Genomic DNA, 20945 nt, shown 5'->3' on the forward strand with positions numbered 1-20945 from the left:
CTTGAGAAATGCTGACCGTGTTCTTCCCTTTTGGTTTTCTAACTCTAAATCTTTGCATATTTTATTATAGTATTTGGCTTTATCTTCTTGAGGTGATCTTTGAAATTTTCTGTTCAGCTCTTGGACCTCTTCAAATAGCTTTCTTAGGTATTGCCAAATTTTCATCAGAAAGGTTACCAGTTTGCAGTCCGACCAGGGATATATGAAAGTGCTAATTTTCCCAAAGCCTCATCAACAAAATGTATTGTCATATTAAATGTATTCTCATAATAAAAATTTGTTTTCCAGTCTCACAGGTAAGAAATAGTATCTCAGTGATGTTTCTAATATACAATTTTGAATGTTTTTATCAGATGTTTGAAGGCAATTTAAATTTTTTTTCATGAATTGTTCATGTGTTTTCCCCATTTTTCTACATGGTGTTTCATTCTATGTCCCTTAATTTTAAGAGTTCTCTATATAACAGGGATATTAGCCATTTTTTGGTACAAATATTTTCTCAGTTTGTTGTCTTCTGGCATTGCTTATTAGTTTTTTCATCATGCAAGATTTGTTTTAATGTTTATGTAGTAAAAGTTATCAATCTCTTTTTAAAAAACTGCCTCTGGTATCCAAATCATAGTTAGAAAGTTTTTGTCTACAGGAAGGTTAAAGGGGAATTTATCAGTGTTTTCCTTTAACACCTGTATAGTTTTATTTTTCTAATTTACATTCCTAATTCATTTGGAGTTCATTCTCATGTATGGTATAAGATATTGATCTATTTTTACTCTTTTAAAAATGACTATCCAGTTGTCCTCACACCTTTTATTAAAAAAGTATATCTTTAATCCCAGTGACTGGAGAAGCTATCTTTGTTTTACTAAATTTCCATGTGCATTTTGTTCTGATCAAGACTTTCTATTCCACTGATCTATTTGTTTATTCATGTGACAGTACCAATCTGTTTTAAATATCAAGACTTTATTTGTAAGAAATTTTATAGAAGCATTTTTTTCCCAAGAACAAGTATAGGGTGGCTATAGACCATACCTGCATTTTACAGTGTTCCAGTTGTTCTTTCAGATTAGACTTTTCTTGTTCCCATTCCACAAATGTACTAGGTCCCGGCTCTTTTTCTTTCTGGCACAGCATTTCTGCCAGACGTTGATTAAGTTTTTGCAACTCTTCCTGATTTTGAGAGTTCTTTTGGCTAAGTTCTGTATTTTCCAAATCCAACTGTTGGTTTTTGACTTTTAATTCTGAAATCTAATTTAAAATGGAAATAAGTTTTAAAAACTGGTTACTCTACTTCTGCTAAAACACAGATTTAAAGACTATTTGTTTTTTCCACTCTCTGTGTAGATAGCTTTAATAACAGGAATACTAAATGCTCATTAATACAAATTCAGTTAATTTGGAAGTGCAGGAAGAAGTATTAACACTCAGTTCAATTCCACCCCACAAAGGTATTATCCACTGTTTATAGATGCACACCTATCCCTCCAAATACTTTTCTCTGCATATATAAAAACACACACATATATATATATATTTCTTTTTAACAAAACTTAATTTTTTTCATGCTTGGGCAGTCTGCTTTATTCACTTACAATACTTTATAGATGCTTTTCTTTCAGTATATTTAGGTACCACTAAAGGAGCTCTGGTAATATAGTGGTTACGAATTGGGCTGCTAACCTCAAGGTCAGCAGTTCAAAACTACCAGTGGTTCCATGGGAGAAAGATGAGGCGTTCTGATCCCGTAAAGATTTACAGCCTTGGAAACCCTGTGCAAGGTCACTATGAGTCAGAACTGACTCCATGGTACTTAACAACAACAACAATATTTTTTAAAAAATGGTCACACAGGAAGTATTCCACTGTATCAATATGCTCCATAATCCATTTCTACATCGACAAACATATAGGTCTGTTATTTTTTTATAGTATGAATAAACAAAATTAATAATTTGGAAAATACCTCTGCACATGGTAACATTTTGTTTTTAGAATCATTTCTTAGAAGTGAGATTGCTAGGTTAGAAGATGTGCACATATAATTTTGATAGATACTGCCAAAATATCTTTCCCACAAGTGACACCAAGTTATAATCTATCAACAGTGTAAGAATTCAGTCTTCCTCAGATCCTTGTGAACACTGGAAGATACCAATCTTTATTTTCTTTTGCCAATTTGATAAGTGAAAAATAGAGACTCATTTAATTTGCACTTCCTCAAACATTAATGAGAATCATCTTTTTACATATTTTTTTTCTGACAGGATTGACTATTCATTGTCATTTTCCATTTTTCAATTAAGTTTGCCACTTATTTGTTAAGAACACACAATATATTTTGATGTTAACAAGTATCAAGTATTGAAAATACTCTTTTTTTCCCCAGTATGTCTTTGGCCTTTTTAGATTTCAGGCACCCACATACATGGCATTCCCATGAGATTATCAATTTGCATGCTGAATGACATAAACTGCCTGAATAAATGATTCTGTGAATTTATACACTGATTCACTAGCTCTAGATCTGTGAGAGTCTACCCTTAACTTTCTGTTTTCAGTCATGTTGAAGAAAGGAAAAGGAATTGACATCTATTGGATGGTGACTCACAGGAGAGAAGTGAGATTAACCCTTGAGACATCTTATTTCTAAGACTGTGTGTGATCTTTCTACTCTTCTACCAAATCACATGAGGTATAGAGCCAGTATTTCATCAATAGGGTTCAGAGTATAGCCCCTATCTCCTAGTTTTAAAGCATGAGCTAGGCACTTAGGATCTAGAAATAACATATACATAATTTAATAAAAAACCAGAAACCTAGTTTAGAGTCAGCATGAGATGAATTTCTGTTTTCAAACGATCATGTACGTGCTGGATGTTATTCTGGTAGCATGTTCTGTAAATTTGTAAATTTCAAATAAATACATTTTAGAATCTAGAAACAATGGGAAATATTAAATATCTCACCTGTTTCTTTAAAATTTCAACCATGTTCTGAATTACATCTTTTTCCTTTTTTACAGTTTCTATTTTTTTCCTGAAGGACAATAAAAATATAACTTAGGGTTAGACTTTAAAAGTTGAAGTATAACTGTCTTAGTTCTTGCAAAAACCTCTTAAGAAAATTTTAGTATGTCTTACCACATTTCCTCCTGAGATCCATTTAATTTATCTAATTTCAGGTTAGAAATGCTATCGTCTTCATTTAGGCTAGTAATTTCATTTCTCAAAATAGAATTTTCCTCTTGAAGTTTCTCAGATTCGTATCTGAAGTACACAGATTAAAAAAAAAAAAAACGTTAACAGGACATCTGGCATCTCTGAAAAATAGTTCCCAGTGACTTCCAATAAAGCAAGTACTCCACGCCAGTTAAAAAGAAAAGTCTAAATTAGTAGTTTCTTAGTACTTGGAAATCAGTCTGTGACATATTGACTCATTTCATTTGGGAAGTAAGAATTTCGTTAAAAGACGTTAGGCAAGAATAGCTGAGAAACTTGAGCATGGAGACAGGAATGCCCATTCTGGTTACTGGTTTTCTCAATGGCAAGCATACAGCTTTGAGTAAATGACTTCATTTATTTTAGTCTCAAGTCCTACCTATTGCAAATTGCCATAAGCCACATTACTACACATTACAGAGATTTATTAGCTTTGATTTTAGAGCCAAAGGTACCTAGAAAAAGACATTTTACTACATAAATCAAAGGCCACATTGAAATATGTACACTAATCAGTACCTTGTAATTTTTTTCATTTTATTATCTTTTTATATCTAAATGGTCTGAAGCATGAGGAAGAAAAATTACATTTAGAATGAAAATAGTGTTTTATATAGTTAAGATATTTCAGACATGCGGTAATATTTTACAAGTTTTTTAAAAACAAAATGTTCTAGAAGACTAATGCAATCGTATTTTATAGTCAAGTGGTTCAAATTAATTTTATTTTGTATTTATTCTTCAAGCATGTTTATTAGAGTCTGGAAGTTCCTCAATGAAATGATATACTGTAAGATAAATGTCCACTGTTTTGCAGGATGGGTATCAAGCATGTACTTTAAGTGATGTAAGTGAAAAATTACAAGCCTCAAAACACAACATTTTTCCTGTAGTAGTATAAGAGTTCTTGTCTACCAACTGAGTTAATAATACACAAAAGGCACCCACTTTTCATACAACAAATTTCAGCAAAATGAGAAAAATAAATGATGTTTAGCTAAAAGAAATATCTACTCATCCAAATGAAGCAAGTGCTAGAAGAGAGTTAAATAGTTGACATGCATTGATGATGCATACAGTTACACAGCAAACACTTGCCATTATGAACTTCACATTCCAGAATAACATTTATTTCCTACAGAGGAAGGGACTGCCTCCTAGGCAAGGTTATTCTACTTGTTAATACGCCATAGAAGCAGAAGGGAGTCTACAGGATTGCATTCTTCTTGAAGACTAGCAGGTTAGTTCTCTAGGCTCAGCAAGCAGCAGAAGTTGTTAGATTTTGGTGTTCGTGGGATTCTGTGAATCTTAGAAGGTACATACATTACCTCAGAAGTTCAACTTTTCGCTGCATTTCACTGCACGTGCTTTGTAAGTCATGCATCATTGACTTCAGCTCTTCTTCCTTTTCTCCTTGAGAAGGTGTGTCTTTTTGCTTAACTAAGGTAGTGACTCTCTCTCTCAACTTTCGAGTCAGTTCCTGTAGCTTTTTTTTCTCAAGCTCTAACTCTGCTATTGTAGCTTGACGCTGAAAGTGTTTGTCTTGAAGGCCTATAAGGCCTGTATTTTCTTCCAGTATAACCTGATTCTGTATTTTTGGCTTTTCTTGATGTGTCTGAATTGTTCCTTGTAACCAAGCAACTTCATGCGATTTTACTTTTTCCAGGAGTTGTATATTGCCCTGATCAAAGTATTGGTGTTCTTGTTTATGTTCTTCAATATGTTGTACGTTTGCATAATTTGGCGCAGCCTCTTCTAGTGTCTTCTCATCAGGTTCAACATGTAGGTTATCTAAATGGGCTTCCCATAATGAGAAGCAGTCACACTGTAACACTGATCTTCCCTGCAGCTTTTCAATCTTTCCTTGAAGTCTCAAAACCAAAGCATGCAGCTCCTCATTTTCTCCTTTGACTTCATCGTAACTCTTTTCCAGGCTGAGGAAGGTCTCAGTCACTTCCTCAACTTTCTTAAGCTCTTCCTGCAATCTGAATACTTCTGAAGTCAGTTCTTTGTTATTTTCTAATGCTTCATCATAGTGGGTCTCCATCACCCTCAGCTCTTCCTGAAGACAGTTGTTTTCTCTACTAGCATCTTCATATAACAACTTATACTTGGGAGACGCCTCAGGGATTCTCTCAAGCATCTTCAGTTTCTTTTTGAGCACTGAAACATCAAAAAGAAGGTCTTGTTTCTTTTCAGAAGCTCGGTCACATTCAGCACGTAAGATTGTTAGTTGTTTCTGAAGTTGACTAACCTGAATCTTTAGGTCCCAGGTCTCAGTTCTGGTCACTTCACTATTTTCAAGCTCGGAAAAACTCTCTATTGATGCTTCTGACTCTATTTTGGCCTCCTGTCTCTGAATAGAGCTTGTGTCTGTACTTTCCCGATCCCGGGTCTCATCGTCTTGTAAGTCACTTAGACGTCGTCTCTTGGTTACATCTTCTACTTGCTTCATTCTGTTTCTCAGTAAAAATGGCTCCGTTTGTTCCAGAGAATTTCCAAAAAATTCAATATTTGGTATATCTAAACAAGAAGATATTACTGTCCCTGGCTCTAATTTTTGCAGCCTTTGCTGCAACCTCGAAATTTCAGTAGCCATTTTCACATTTTCCTTTACTGCTTGTTCATGAGCTCTCTGCAGACTTAAGAGGACATCTCCATTTTCTTCTAACAGCTGCTCCCCTTGCTGCAGCAAGGACATGGTGCCATTTCCTTCGGCCTCCTCCACTCCCACTGCCTGGCAGCCGCTCTCAAGCCTGGATAGAGGAGATGCTGCCTGCTGCATGCCTTTTAATTTATTCTGAAGCCTGGAGATTTCCGTGCTCATCTCAACCCTCACTCGATCTGCTTTCTCACAGGTTGCTTTGTGGATGCTCTCCATGGCCAGTAACTTGGACATCATTTCCTGCCTCTCCTGCTCATGTTTCATCTCTAGCTTTTCAAACCGCCGGCTGGATGGCTGCTCTGAGGCCCCTGCCTGGCACAGAACCAGCTCATGGTCCTTCAGCTCTCTTTCGTGACAGCTCTGCAGCTGGTTGGACAGTAAGCTTTGCTTACTTTCAGAAACACTTTTGAGATCTGCCAGGTCTTTGAGGAGCTGCTCTTTCTCACCAACCATGCTGTCCAAATGTTCTTTGTATGTTTTCTCTAGCATCTCTCTCTCCTGGGTCAGAACCAGAGAAGCTGCTTTCTCTCTTCGAAGAGTCTCTTTAAGCTGCTCCTGGACTTCTGCACACTCCTGGGTGAGCTCGTCCTTTTCGAACTCCCACTGGGATTTCTCCTCACAGTGCTGTTCTAGAAGATCCTGCAGCTCTTGGTGGTAGTGCTCCTCCAAACGTTGTAGAGCGTCTTCATATCGCTCATTGACTTTCTGGCAATCAGCCTGAAATTGGGCTTCTATCTGACAGGTTCTTCTATTACACTCAGTTTCCATTTTTTCCCTAAATGTGGTCAACATACAACATTACTGAAATGGCTGCCAACTCCAGAAGCAAACAAAAAAAGTTTTACCATGCATATAAGAGGTTGCCAAGCAAACAATTTAAATACTTTCTAAAACTCTCTTCACATATATCTATGTGGTTCAAGTCTACTGGGAGTGGATCTCATTTGTGCGAGCTAAAACTGGCAGCCATAATTAACTTAGAAGACATATTCACTTATCTCTGCATTTAGGAGAAATATTTAGAAACCAAACTCTTTGTCATAGCCCAAATGTATACTTACTGAATTTTTAACCTAAAAATTAAACTTATATTTCACATTCAGTGATCAAACACATATTAGCCTAACCTCTAACCTTGGAGATATAAAAAATTTCTTAATTTTAATTAAGTGATTAAAGTAACAACATCTTACCTTTAAATAAGATAGGATATTAGTCATATACACACAATAATAATTTCATTTTGACTTTTCTTCTTACTTAATAATACTAAACATACTTGTTTAATAGCATTGAGTTAATTGAGTGTGAAGCACCAATGCCCTCAAATGTACCTGGGGTTCCATGCAGGGTTTGAATTGGTTCAAACCAGATCAGTCACAGCTGAAGCAGTGAAATGGAAACAGACCCCAGTTTGGGTGAATCAGAATAGTAACTGGAATGGAAATAACTGAAGCCCCAGAATGGGAGACTCAGAAGAGGCATAGTGAGTCCTTTCAGAAGCCTAATGTGGGAGACAGGATCATTGCCAGGACTACGGAAAGCTAAACACATTTAAAGCAGTGTGACCTTTAAGCGGGGCACTACCATTTATGTGTCTTCCAGTCAAGAGATTTGCTTACTATGCAACACACATGATGTTCTTGTTCTCTAAGAGGGAGATTCTGTTTCTAACAGGGTGTTGATATGTAATTTTTCCTGATACAGTTATTGCTGTAGTTCATCCATATTTTACAAATTTGGGTCCATTTCATTTTTGCTTTGTTGGCTCTGACTGAACTGAGAAGAACTGGTTCAAAGGCCTGATTTCGTGTGACAAAGGTATGCACAAACTGCTGTTTCACAGTTCTGGGAGGAAATGTAATTTTGCCCAGAACCATCTTACAAATAGCTTTTCTCAGAAAACAACATAACTGAATAGGAAGGAACCATGTTTGGAATCTTATCCTTATCTACAGCCTTATAAAATACTCTAAGTTACAATACAATATATGTTTTCCTCTTTCTATTTTTTAACAGCAACAACAAAAAATAATGTTCTAATAACCCCAAGGTAGGATTATGGCCAAGTAATGGCAAAGCATGTAGAAAAATAGTCTAGTTATTCAGTGAAATATTATGTCTCCTGATTTCTACAGGCTCCTTAGCTGACTGGAACTTATGGTGTCCTGAGATATAATGTTCCAGAATGTTCTACATCCCCTCATTTCTTACCTCCCCTCTTGAAGTTCCCTTTGGTGCTTTTCCAAGAGCTCTTTTTGCATCTCTTCTTTTTCAAGAGTGTGCTTCTCCACCAGGATTTTCAGCTGCTCCTGGTGAAACTGCTCTAGTTCCTGAGTTAAGTGCCTCACCTTCTCTTCTGCACAGACACCATTATGAATGAGTCCTTCCCTCTCTCGATTAAAGCGTTCCTCTACCTGCTCCAGCCTAGCCTTGAGCTCTGCTTCATGTTCCAGCCTTAGTTTTTCCTGCAAATGAGTCTGTTCTTCATCAAACTTCTTCTGCAGTTGGATTTTCTCCTCCCGGTGCCTGCAGGTGGTTTTGTGTTGTGTCTCCTTTAGCACTCCTTCCTGCTCCTGAAGTTGGGAAATTTTATTTCTAAGGCCACTGATTTGCTTTTCCAAAGTGTGTATTGCATCTTCATACATTTGCTTCATGTTCTCCTGCTCCTTATCACAGGTGACCTTGGTTTCGTCTAGCTGCTTTTCATAATGGCGCACCTAAAACAATGAAGTAAAACCACAAGATTGGTTAACCCAAGGTCATGGAAAGGAAAGTGACAGGAGCAGTAAATACTTTTTTCTGTAAGACATCTCTCAGTTTTCCGATTTGTTTTATAAATTAAATTAAGTAATACATATTTAAGTCAGGCATGGCTTGATTTCCTTTTAAACTGGGCTGAATTTTATTAATTTCTGAACAACTCTATAAAGAAGGGAGTAGACCTTCAAACAACCAAGAAGTAATAGTGTGAACAAAGATACAGTGGCAAATGAGGGCAGAGTTTGATGACGTTAACTCAAAGGGATGGTTAAAAAGAAATGTAAATTGATACACATAGTAGAGGATTTTCAACTCTAAGGTTCAGAACTTCTATCTAATGTAGTTACTAATGCTAGAGCGAAGAACTTTTTCGGGTATGACTCTAAAGTAGGAATGGGGAACATTTGGCCCGTGGGCCATATGTCCTGCCAAGGCAACCACGGTTCCAGCCATCACAATGGGGGTGAATTAATTAAATGTTTGACCAAATATAGCAGGCTATTTTTTTTTTAATGTTTTATTGTGAATTATATGATAGTTTACATGAGAGAACTTTAGTTTTACATTCATTCCATTGTATATCATCTCATTGCCATGGTTCCAATCCCCTCCATGCATCATCAACCAACCAAAGGGTATATCCTAGAAACCTGCCCCCTATACATTCCCCCTGCTCCAGTTTTCGGCCCACAGTCCCTTTCCCTCTCTGGATCCAAAGTCCCCAGCTGCTTCATCACTAGCAGGCTAATTTTTAAATTGATAATTTTGTATGGCCCATGAATGATGTCATAATTTTGGTAGAAAAGGGTTCCCCACCACTGCTCTAAAGCATCTACTTAGATGCAGGCTTGAGATTATGATTTTTTTTTTTTCAAACAGGTTAGAAATAATGATAATATTTCTAAGCTTATAGCTTCACTGTGGCCAGAGCTGAAAATACTACATATTGGACAAACTCTCTCCCAGGAGAACAATGCTTCTTTCTTAGCCTATGAGATCAGTCTGCGGAAGTGGGTTTTGGACAACCACTAGACACAATGGGGACTCCTGATGTGCTGCTATAAGATAAGCACTGGATTGCTAACCACAAGGTTGGCGGTTTAAACTCATCAGCCGCCCCTTGGAAATCCTATACAGGTCGCTATAAGTTGAAACTGACTTGATGGCACTTAACAAGATACAATGGAGCCCTCTGTGGTGCTGTAGGATAAGCACTGCAATGCTACCTGAAAGGCTGATGGTTCAAACCCACCTGCCACTCCTTGGAAACCCTATACAGTGTCATTATGAGTCGGAACTGATTCAAAGGCACTTAACAACAACAACTAGGCACAATAGGAAATGCAAAAAAATGTGAGAAATAAAGAACTGGTATGCCCCAAATACAAAAGTCTGTTCAGGACCAAAGAAATTAGAGAATTAGATTGATAAGAACGACTTACTTTATCTTCAAGCTCTTGTCTTAGGCAACACAAATCCCTGTGATGTTGTTCTTTCATCTGCTCCATGACCAGCTCCGCCTCAATGCTCATATTCAGTGGATTACACAATTCAGAACCAAGCCCTGAAAACACATGGGACCCATTGACCAAGTGGCAGACTCTTCAAATAACACAATTTGGCATCTGAGGGATAGACATCCAGTTTAACTAAGGAAGAATTTTCAGCCTAAATCACCCCAGATGTAATCTACTAAGAAACCCCTTAAGCCAAGAGAAGTTCTATCCATTCTCAAGCATTATGAAAAAACAAAAACAAAAAAACAAAAAACTTCGCTTTTGAGTTGTATCTAAGCCATGGCTACTCATGTCACAGAACAGAACTGCTCCACAGGCTTTTACTGTTGCTGTTGTTTTTGACTATAATTTTTAGGTAGATAGGTTCAAACCATAGCAAACCTTTAGATTAATGTTGTTGTTGTTGTTAAGTGCCATCGAGTTGGTTCCGACCCAGAGCGACCCTGTACAGGGTTTCCGAGGGTATAAATTTTTACAGGAGTAGAAAGCCTCATCTTTCTCCCGCGGAGCAGCTGATAGTTTCGAACCACTGACCTTAAGGTCTGCAGCCTGATTCGTAACCACTACGCTACCAGAGCTCCTTAATAGTTGAGTGCAAACCATTTGTACCATTCAGAGACTTCCTCAAGCATTAAAGCAAACAAAAGAAATGAAGCTGAATACTTCCTTCCATGTACAGGCAGCTTCCCAAACCCTAACAAAAATCCCTCCTTTTAAACAGTAGGTAAGTGGAAGTAGGTGTGGAAATTGCTACTTGAAGATTGTTGCTGTTGCTAACGGCTGTCAAGTGGGCTCCGAATCATAGCAACCCTGAATAGAGTTTCCAAGGAGCAGCTAGTTGTTTGAAGTGCTGACCTTCTGTTTAGCAGTTCAATACTTATCCTATAGTGCCACACCAAGATTCTCAAAGGGCAACAGTGGGCTACGTGGACCAGAAAGGTGACGTCCTACAAATGAAAATGCTGCAGGGTGAGGTAGTTTGGTCAAACCAACCCATCCAACAGATACTGAGTGACAAGTTAGCAGAGGGGCAGTGGGTCAGGGGAATGAATGGCCAGCAGCATACTTGCTGCTCTGTCTTGAGGAGTGAACATAATGAGTCAAGATATCCAATGCTTTACTCAATATTACAGCATTGTAGTATGGATTTCCAAGGATGTAGGTGAAACAACATCTTAAATTATCAGCTAAAAAGTAGAGCATAAGTTAAGGACTTGAATATAGGTGGTTTGGGGTAACATTTTTCAGTTCATCCTTATGAGTTCACCTCTGTAAGGACTCATGAAGGACATGGGATTGAAATGTAAAGCACATGTTGGGAGGCTGACCTAATATATAAACAAAATAATTATGTCTCATACTATGTAGAAATTGTTCAGGTGGGGGAGGGGGAAGGGCTTTTTGTGTGTTGGGAATACTTTCATATGGGAGAAAAGGACTTTTCTTGGCTAGGTCCAACAGCTCCAATTGGCAGCCTTGCTCTACCTCTCTCTCCATGTATCATGGTACATACCCAACTAAGAAATGACACCTGTGCTGTGAGCCATTCAAGATGGTGCCGCTTCATGTACACATGCAGAATACCCTAACACTTGGTCATTTTTGGATGTATCATCAGGTGTGCTCAACCCTTAGACTGCAATAAGTGAGCCAAGAGTCAGATAAAATGTTTTAGTGTTTCTTTTTCTCCCCTCCTCAATCCCTTATTTACTTTAGAGTAAGAAAGGGAGGGGAGGAATAGATAACCCTTGCAAAGATTTATACTTCTATCCCAAGTAGCAGCAGAGACAACGATTTGTCACAGAAAAATTGTTTATGAGCCCTAATTAGGGTTTCTGTGATTGCAATTCAACCCACCTGAGAAAAACTGCAGGCTACTAGGAGGGAGAAAAGGATTGCTAGTGAATGGAGGAGGGGATCCCAAACAACCATGCCTTCTGACCTCACCAATTAAATTCTTCCTCAAAGGCAAAGGCAGCCAACCCCTAGTTATCTTATTTGTTGTTTTGCAGAAGCGGCACAGATAGGATAACACAACTAGCATAAAAAAAAAAAAGTTATGAATTCTGTGGCTTCTGGCTGGCTTACTCTCCAAAACCATTTTCATACCAGTTAGATACTGTCTGAAAAATAGAGGATTCAGCAAAAGCTCATGTCTGAATTCGAACACTTTAAAGACCTGGATTCTCAGATATGTGGTTAGTGTCTGTTTTGTTTTTGTTTTTTAAACAAAAAACAAAACAGAGCAAACAGTCTTGTGGTGTGATTTTTTCCCATTCCTTTGTTGATACATATCAGAATCAAATGGAACTATTCTATAAAGACTTCAAGGACAAACTAAAAACCAGACCACAAGGGAAACAGCTCAAGAAAATACAACTGCCAAATTCTTTTTTTTTCTCCCCCGACTTGCCAAAAATTTGCAATTTTATATTCAACCATGATTCTAAAAGCCAAGGTTAAAGGCAGAAACTCTGGAAAGGTGGCTGTGTCTGAATATGTTTACCCTGGTCGAGTTCAATGCCACCACTGCTACTATCAAGCTCTTCTGACAGGGCCTTCTTCAAGGGAAGTCTGAACACTTTGCCTTGTGCACGATATTCTTCTAGCTCCGACTGGAGTTCATCCACTTGGTCTTGTAACACCTGGGATTGAAAAACCAATATAGGTCTTACATATGACATCAGAAGCACAAGCAACAAAAGAAAAATTACTAGACACAATCAAAATGAAAAACTTCTGTGCCGCAAAGGACACCATCCATTTATATGAAATGTCTAGAAAAGGCAAATCTAGAGAGCCACTAGTGTGTGTGGGTAAGATTATAGCTGCAGTAGAGGAGTTACTTTTTGGGTCATGAAAACATTCTAAAATTGATTGTGGTGATGGTTGCATAACTCTGTGAATATGAGGGAAGTTCAAAATGTCATGGAAAAAATATTTTAATTCCATTTTCCCATGACTTTTTGATGCCCCTTGTTAAGACAGTGACTTGTATACGCTAAATGTCTGAATTGTACAGTATGCACAGGATGAAAAAAATAATTGGACAGATTTGGGATTCTTTTTTGTAGAGCTGACAGATTTTGAAGATAAATTCATTAAATTAGAGGCCATTTAGAGAAAACACTTCTAACTGATTAGAGCCACAACTTACTTGTAAAAGCAGTAGAAATGTTTACTTTCCTTCCTCAAAGTGCATGCATGTATTTGTTGTGAAAGTAGGCTGTGAGCAGCCATGTAAAAACTGTTTTCCTCATCTCTGCACATTTACAATTTTTATCTACAGCAGCTAGGATTCAGTTATACTTACCCTGTTAAAAGAAGTGTTTGCCATTTCAGAAAAAAAACAAAAAAACCCTAATTTGGGGAATTATAAATGCCAATTAAAAATGAAAGATTCTTGCAATTGACAAGGATGTTTTTGTCCCTCTTGGTAGGCATTTACTACCTACCTTAAGACTAGGTGGGTAGTTTCTGTTTCACTTGCATTTTGTAAATAAAGGAATGGGTTATGGGTTGTTGTTTTTTTCTGGGGACGGGGGGCACCCAACACAGGATAAAGGCTAATTCTGAAATAATCCCGTTAACATGACCACAAAATATTAACTTGCGGTAGAACCATATTTTCCTGTAAGCACTAGCAATTTCTGATTTAGATAAAGATGGCTTAAATGCAGTTTGCATGATTCCCTAGGAGTTCAGGATATTGAATAAAAATGTTAATAGCTAATGTCTGCATAAGTGCTTACTATGGCTCTGGCTCTGTTTGTTGTAAGCACTTTACCTATAGTCACACACTGCACATCTTCCCAACAACCCTATTCAATGGGTACTCTTATTTTCGTGATTTTATAGATAAGGAAAAGAGGCACACACAGATTAAGTGATTTGCATAAGGTACACAGCTGGTAAATGGTGGTGACAGGATTTGAACCTAGGCACTGCTCCATTCGCCAAGTTCTAGTCAGCCACTTACCCTGCACTGCAGCTCATATTCGTTTCTCATCTGTGCCAGTCTCTCTTCTTGCAGAAAAAATTCAGCACTGCTGGGATCAAGGTCACCAAACTAGAAAAAAAAAAAAAAGACAAGGATGCTTCTTTTCTCGAAGGTCTTTTATTGACCTGTAACATATCAAAGGCCCCCATTTCTGATGTTTACCCAGTCACATGAGATGTAACACTTCTGCAGAAAAACCATCAAATGTATAACATCTGAGAGTGACATGCTCATCTAAGTCAGGGAGCACAAGGCTGGCATGTTTCAGTGTCATGAAGTTGTTTCCCTCAAAGTCTATCTACTAAATGACATCCCTGCAGAAAATACAGCTTCCTTTAGTCATTTAACAAATTCCCTACTGAAAACTTCCTTCTATACTTTGGCCTGCACATCAGGAAATCAGATTTAAACAGATTTACCTTTTCTGCTAACACACTGTCCAAATTTCGCTGTAGTTTGTTTGTGAGATTTTCATACTCTGCCAACTTCTCTGCATTTTCCAGAAGCTCCTTTTCTAGACGGCCATTTTCCTAAAGAAATTTTGGGAAATTAAATGTGACACAGAGTTTAAAAACAAAAACATAAATCAGTGCTCTAGATTGTGAAATTTTGCCTATCTTGAAGAGTTCCAATGACTTAGGATACAAAGGTAAATAAAAAATTTGGCTTCTATCTGATAACTCAAAAATTTGACTTGTTTTTTGATCCTGTCAAATTGTGCTGTTGTCCATTAGCAGTCCCATGTAGCTACTGAGTACTTGAAATACATTTAGGACAAAGTGGGACATGCTGTAAATGAAAACACACACTCAACTTCGAAGAATTAAAAAAGAAAACAATAAAATGTTTCAATAATTTCTGTATACAGTCTTGATTACAGATTAAAATGATAATATTTTGGAGATACTGGGTAAGAGAAATTATTTGAAGTTAATTTGACCTGTTTTTACCTATATAATGTAGTTATCTCAAATCTGAGATCACATATATAGTTTACATTGTATTTCTATGGAACAGCATTGCAGTAAACATCTAATGACAACAGAAACATTCTCAATGTATCATCAATGGAAACTGAATTACAAAATGCCTTGTTCATTTGACAGCAAAAGAGAACTCAGAAAAACGATAAAAAGCTGAATAACAATAGTTTTCATTTAATGACATTATAGTTTGGTTTATGCTCATTTTATCAATTTATATTGGTTTTAAATATGTAAAAGCTACACTGTAAACTTCATAATTTATATTTGCTTACTTTTTTTAAATAACACAGCTACTGAAAGTTCACAAAGTGTTTTTCTTTGTTTTTTTTCATTTAAAGAATGTACATTTATGAGGCATCTTCAAATGTTAATGGAAAAATTCCATTATCTTTCAATTACAGTTTTTGAAGCTCTCTCATATAGGGCTTTATAGGGCTTTTTAGTATGATTTCCCCTCACATTTTTTTTGAAACAACACAGACATGCCAATTCTTTGACATATTTCCTACTCGAATGTTACAGGATGACTGGAAGAACATTTTTTTTCAAAGTATATTTTGCCAAAAGAACATAAAGCCAGTATACTTTTAATACATTCTCATTCACACCCACACCCAGCAATATGGAGTGAAAAAGAATGCATTAGAAACATTAAAGGAAAGGAAAAAAAAGCTGTCTTCCTCACAAATGCCAATTCTATACCTCTAAATCATTCAAAGCATGTCTACATTGAGATATTGAAACAATAAGAGACAATCTCTGTACTGGATACTGTGCAGACACTCTGGAAACAGACACATCAGGCATTGTTACCAACCATAAGGAACAAACAGTCTGGATATGGGGAGAGAGACAGCTGTGGATACAACCATCAATAACACAACAGGAAATGCACTGGTAACTTGGTCTGCAATGGTGGTCAAAGGAGTGAAGAAGTTTAATCGTGCCCTGCCCACTGTGGATTCGACTGCTAATAGGAGGTGCACTGGGATTGAGGTACAGAAACTAGGAATTGCTGGCAGGAGCTGAGGTTAGACAGGAATGATGATGAGCCCCCTTTCGGAGATCTTCAGTACTAATATGTTTTTATGACCATGATTATATATTTGTTTTTCAGCAAGGCGCCTCTGGTGGTCATGTTGTCATTGTTGTTAGTTACTTTTGAATTGGTTCCAACTCATGGAGAAACCATGTATGCAGAGTAGACTGTTCCATAGGATTTTCAAGACCGTGACTTTTTGGAAGCAAACTGTAAGGTTTTACATCTAGCAAAGTACTATTAGGTTGACTGGAACCACCACTTGTTTAGCTAGTAGTCAAATTCTTAACCCTAGGACACCTGAGTAGCCATACAGAGGTTGTCTGTCCAAAGCAAGGATGGATGGCCTTAACGACTGGTCAGGATACACATTAGTCAGTTGGGAAATTATGATGAATTCTGAACCTATTTCAGAAGCTGTGAAAATGGGGGGAAAGGGGATAAAGCTGAGAGGCATCTCTGAGCACCATGGGACTTAGAGTCTGATTAGTGATGAGTGAGGATGACTGAGGATTTTGGTTTGTGACATACAGCACATGGCAAAGATATAGACTAGGAAGAAAAGTTAGGAAAGCGAGAAGCTTGGCAGTTGTTGCTAAGTGCTGATGAGCTGGTTTCAACTCATAGTGACCCTGTATAGGGTTTCCGAGCATTTGAACTGCCAACCTTGAGGTTAGCAGTCCAGCGTTTATCTTACATCACCATACCAAGATCCCAGTTTGGTCATTTGGGAGAGAGAATTTACTAAATCTTTGATGTGTAGAGTTCCAAGAACCTTTCATAACAGCAACAGAAATGGACATTTCCTATTTTTGATTAATTTCCAGATACCATGTATGTATCGTCTCAATCCCTATTATCAACCCTACAGGGTAATCATTATCACTGTAACCATTCTGTATATTAGCGAACAGGTTTGGAAAACTTGCTCAGGGTTTCACAATAAGTGGTAGTGCTCAGACTTGAAACAGGCAGTCTGACTCCAGAGTCCCAATCAATCTCTAGAATTTACTATACCATATTATCTGGCACCAGAGTCCAGTAAAGAGAAGGGCTATTCCCTCTCTGAGGTAGGAGGAAGGGAGGGGAGGAAACATCAGGGGACAGGCTCATTGGGAGGCAGAAAGAAGCAGAGCTGATGGTTTCTGTGTGGCTGGAAGTGAAACCATCTTCTAAGACTAGTGGCAGGGAAGGGGGCCTCTAGAGGTGCTGAAACAGCAGCTGTGGGGAATGGAGAGAGTGCCACCAGGTACCAAACAGCCCTGAAGACCCAGGCAACTTCAGAGGTAAAAATAACAAGACGTTCTAATCAGTGCTGTTGGCAAACCAGAAACCTGGATACCCTTAAAAATCCAGATCCAAGCAGATGCCTTGTCTGGGTTATAGTCCAGCTGAGCAATTTATGGGAGTCCTTGGAATGAGCTCATGCAGATCTGCTTTTGTTTTCCACATATTCCGGCAGGGACACAGATGATAGAACTAACAGGACTGTTACCTTTAAAGAGAGGGCAAGGCGATCCCGGATGAAGTTTTCTTCTGTTTTTGCCTTTTCAATTTCTTGTTCAAGTTCCAAACGCTGCTTGCCCACCTGTTGCAGGATCTGCTCTCTCTCCTTTATGAGTTCATTTTTTAAGGCAGCTGTGCGCTCCTTATACTCTTCATCCAGTTTCCTGTGGAAAGGAAAGACCAACAAACTGCTGTAAGTTCCCTCTGAGGCCTATAGGAGGCTGCACCAAAAATGGAAACAAATGGAAAGGATCTTGAAAACTTATTGATCATGTCCTACTTTCTGTTAGGCTTGGCCAGACCAAAAACACTGTTGTCAGGTGTAGCCAAACAGAACAGTTCTCTCCGCACTGTTCTCCAACCACAGCTGCAGACTGCCCTAGGCCAAGAGGTGAGAAAGGAAGCCCTTAGCCCTACCAGTCCCACCTGAGGTTGTATTCATTTCGCCGCTCTATGGCCGCATGGTGATCGTCCACCTCTGAGGCCATTAGAGACTTGAGTTTCTCAGCCTTGTCCAGATCCGACCGTAGTTTCTCTTTTTCTCTAGCCACTTGATCAACTCGTTCTCTAGAATCAGAAACAAACTGAGTTAAAGGAAGGCTGTTTCTAAGCAACATGTAGATCAAAAAAGCTCTCATCTGACTTGCCAAGACAACCAAAATCCTCCCAAAACAACAGCTACAAACAACACCCAAAAGGCATTCCACAGTTCCCTTCAAAAGCCTACATGCAAATCTAAGCTCGACCTCATTTTCCTACACTTTAAGAAGGGTTTATGCAGTAATTAGATGACAGGAAATTAGCCATATTTGCATATAGGATGGAAGAATGTCACACACATGGAACTGAAATGCTGGACAAGTAGGAAAGGGAATGGAGCAGGCGAACCTTCTGCTCAACTCACAGCAAATGCCGGATCTCAGCCTTAAAGCTGGCCAGAGCTGCGTGGTGAATGCTGTTCTTGGTGACCAAAAGTTCATTTTCAAAAGCCAGCGTCAATTCTGTCAAGTTAACATTTCCATCAAGACTGAAATCCAAAGCCTAGAAATTAAAGCCAGGTGTAAGTTCAAGACAATCACAAGTTCTATCCTCTTAAAGCAGAAAATGGAGTCCTGGTGTGGGATAAGCACTGAGCTGCTAACCACTCCTTGGAAACCCTATACAGGGTCACTAGGAGTCAGAATTGACTTGGCACTTAACAACAAAGCAGAAAATGGGAAGGTCATAGAAACTCAGATAACTGAATTTATGACTTAGAAATTGGATGACTATATTTTAGTGATTGCATAAGACCACTCTTCATTCTAGAACATAAATACGTTCTCACTAAGGAGTCTTGGTGTGGCGCATAGGATAAACACTAGCCTGAAAGTTTGATTTGAACCAGGTCAGGGGTTCAAACTCACCAGCAGTTCAAACTCACCAGCCTTTCCTACAGGGTCGCTATGAGTTGGAACTCCACGACATTTAACAAACAACAAGGAGACATAACTTGCTGATTTGTATATTTGTTAAAAATATCTGGCATTATAAACAAACTCCAAGGGACAATTCTAAATCTTCACCAACCAGAGATGAAACCAGAGCCTTTCTCTTGTCAATAATTTGGGGTTTAATAACATAGAAAACAGTTTGCAACTGACTCCTGGTTAAAGGAGGTAAGAAAAGTTGTCTCATCTCTGAAATCATTAAGGAAAAATCAACTCAAATCAAATCACAGACTTTAAAAAGAAATAGAACTCTTCCCTGATTTGTCACTGTACAACTTTAGATGCCACACCTTCAGGATCTCCTGGCTGTTTTCAATGCCCTCTTCCTGCCAGGTGTCAAGGATTCTCTCCACAGACGCATATCCCATCCCATCATCCAAGCAGGAAAAGACCCGAAAGCCAATGGTACTTGTCATCACTGACAAGGTTGTGGTACGTCGTCCACTTTCATCGAAAGACTGGAAGAAGAAAGAGCCTAGGTCAGCTTAATGCCAGGCATTTTAACAAGTTATTGGTTGAGAGTGGAATGGGTCAGTCACAACCACAATGAGCAGAAAGCATGTTACTCTAATATACTGCTGCTAGAAAAAGGAGTCATGAAGCCCCATTTCATGTCTTCTAAATGAGCCAGAATATAAAGCTTATCAAAAACAACTGGCTTGGTTGAGAGTCCTTTGACATAGATGAAATTGTGTCTCTACTTATCATCAGGATTCTTCTAACCCATTCTTAGCTGACACTAAGAGACATAATTAGTGGATTCCCCACTGTAATTTATGGTCATTTCTCAAATCCAGCTTTTCTTTCTCAGTGGTATAGTCTCCCCTCCTCCATCGATATTCTTTCCCCCCCTCCCTCTCTCTATTTTAGTATTTTTCTTCAGATAATAGGTTAATTCATTGACAATTATTCAAATGGGTTCTAACTTCTATTCACAAAGAAACCACCTCCTATTATTTCTTACCTGCATGGAAAGGTGCCTTTTCAATTGTCTATATGGAGTAGACGCTGACGGTGTGAGGGACTTTCCATTTTTGAACAAGCCATAGAAAAAATCTTCTACACTCATTGTACCATCAGGATCAAGATTATGGAAGACATCCTCAAGTATCTAAAGAAGGGTAACCACATATCTTAAATACTTCATCAAAAGAACTCAAAGCTACAAGTATACATCTGGTCAATAGAAACCAGCACCACTGTTGAGCCCAAGACTTCAGAAAAAACAAAAAATTATGTCCCTTCACTCTCATTTCATTGAATTTAATTCCCTTTCCAGTAATTACATGCCCTCCTCATTTACACAAACTAAATAAAAATCAGTCTTCACCATCTTCAGAATCTTATGCAATATAGAAATTAATATTTCTCTTTATGCCCACTTTTATGACAGGTCATTAAAAGGGTTAAGTAAAAAAGTATTGCTACTAGAGTTGTAGTTCATACATGCATGGGTTTCTTTCTAACAACACATGTTTAAATATGTCTCTAGGATCGGTGGATGGTTATAGAAAATTCTCTCAGTAATTTGCTTGTCTTAGTCTCATTAAAATTCTTTAAAAAAGTCCAATCAGGATAGTGGCTTGCAAGGGGATCTATTGGGCCAGTTAAATTCAAGGCAGAGATGTCAGCTCAAAAGAGTATGGAGTTGCTGTTAAGTGCTATCGAGTTGGTATTGACTCATAGTGACCTTATGCACAGCAGAACGAAACACTGCCTGATCCTGGGCCAACCACACTATTGTTGCCATGCTTGAGCCCA

General features: G+C 38.2%; 1 protein-coding gene across 4 annotated transcripts in view; it reads right to left on the minus strand.

Moving 5' to 3' along the window:
• Nucleotides 1-20945, minus strand: part of NIN (ninein (GSK3B interacting protein)) — a 137700-nt gene that overhangs the window by 29413 nt on the left and 87342 nt on the right. For 3 of the 4 annotated variants that reach the window (XM_006872341.1, XM_006872342.1, XM_006872343.1), the window contains exons 8-21: nt 20149-20295; nt 19475-19642; nt 18599-18735; nt 18121-18261; nt 17684-17858; nt 14583-14693; nt 14143-14232; nt 12670-12808; nt 10089-10210; nt 8098-8603; nt 4547-6658; nt 3141-3266; nt 2967-3036; nt 1033-1248 (exon numbers count right to left, since the gene is read on the minus strand). In XM_006872341.1, the coding sequence (XP_006872403.1) occupies nt 1033-1248; nt 2967-3036; nt 3141-3266; nt 4547-6658; nt 8098-8603; nt 10089-10210; nt 12670-12808; nt 14143-14232; nt 14583-14693; nt 17684-17858; nt 18121-18261; nt 18599-18735; nt 19475-19642; nt 20149-20295 (4260 nt within the window). The remainder of the gene's footprint in view (nt 1-1032; nt 1249-2966; nt 3037-3140; nt 3267-4546; nt 6659-8097; nt 8604-10088; nt 10211-12669; nt 12809-14142; nt 14233-14582; nt 14694-17683; nt 17859-18120; nt 18262-18598; nt 18736-19474; nt 19643-20148; nt 20296-20945) is intronic. The other variant, XM_006872344.1, reaches the window with a different exon arrangement.

This window comes from Chrysochloris asiatica, unplaced genomic scaffold, assembly GCF_000296735.1.
Source record: "Chrysochloris asiatica unplaced genomic scaffold, ChrAsi1.0 scaffold00194, whole genome shotgun sequence".
In the NCBI taxonomy this organism is placed as follows: domain Eukaryota; kingdom Metazoa; phylum Chordata; class Mammalia; order Afrosoricida; family Chrysochloridae; genus Chrysochloris; species Chrysochloris asiatica.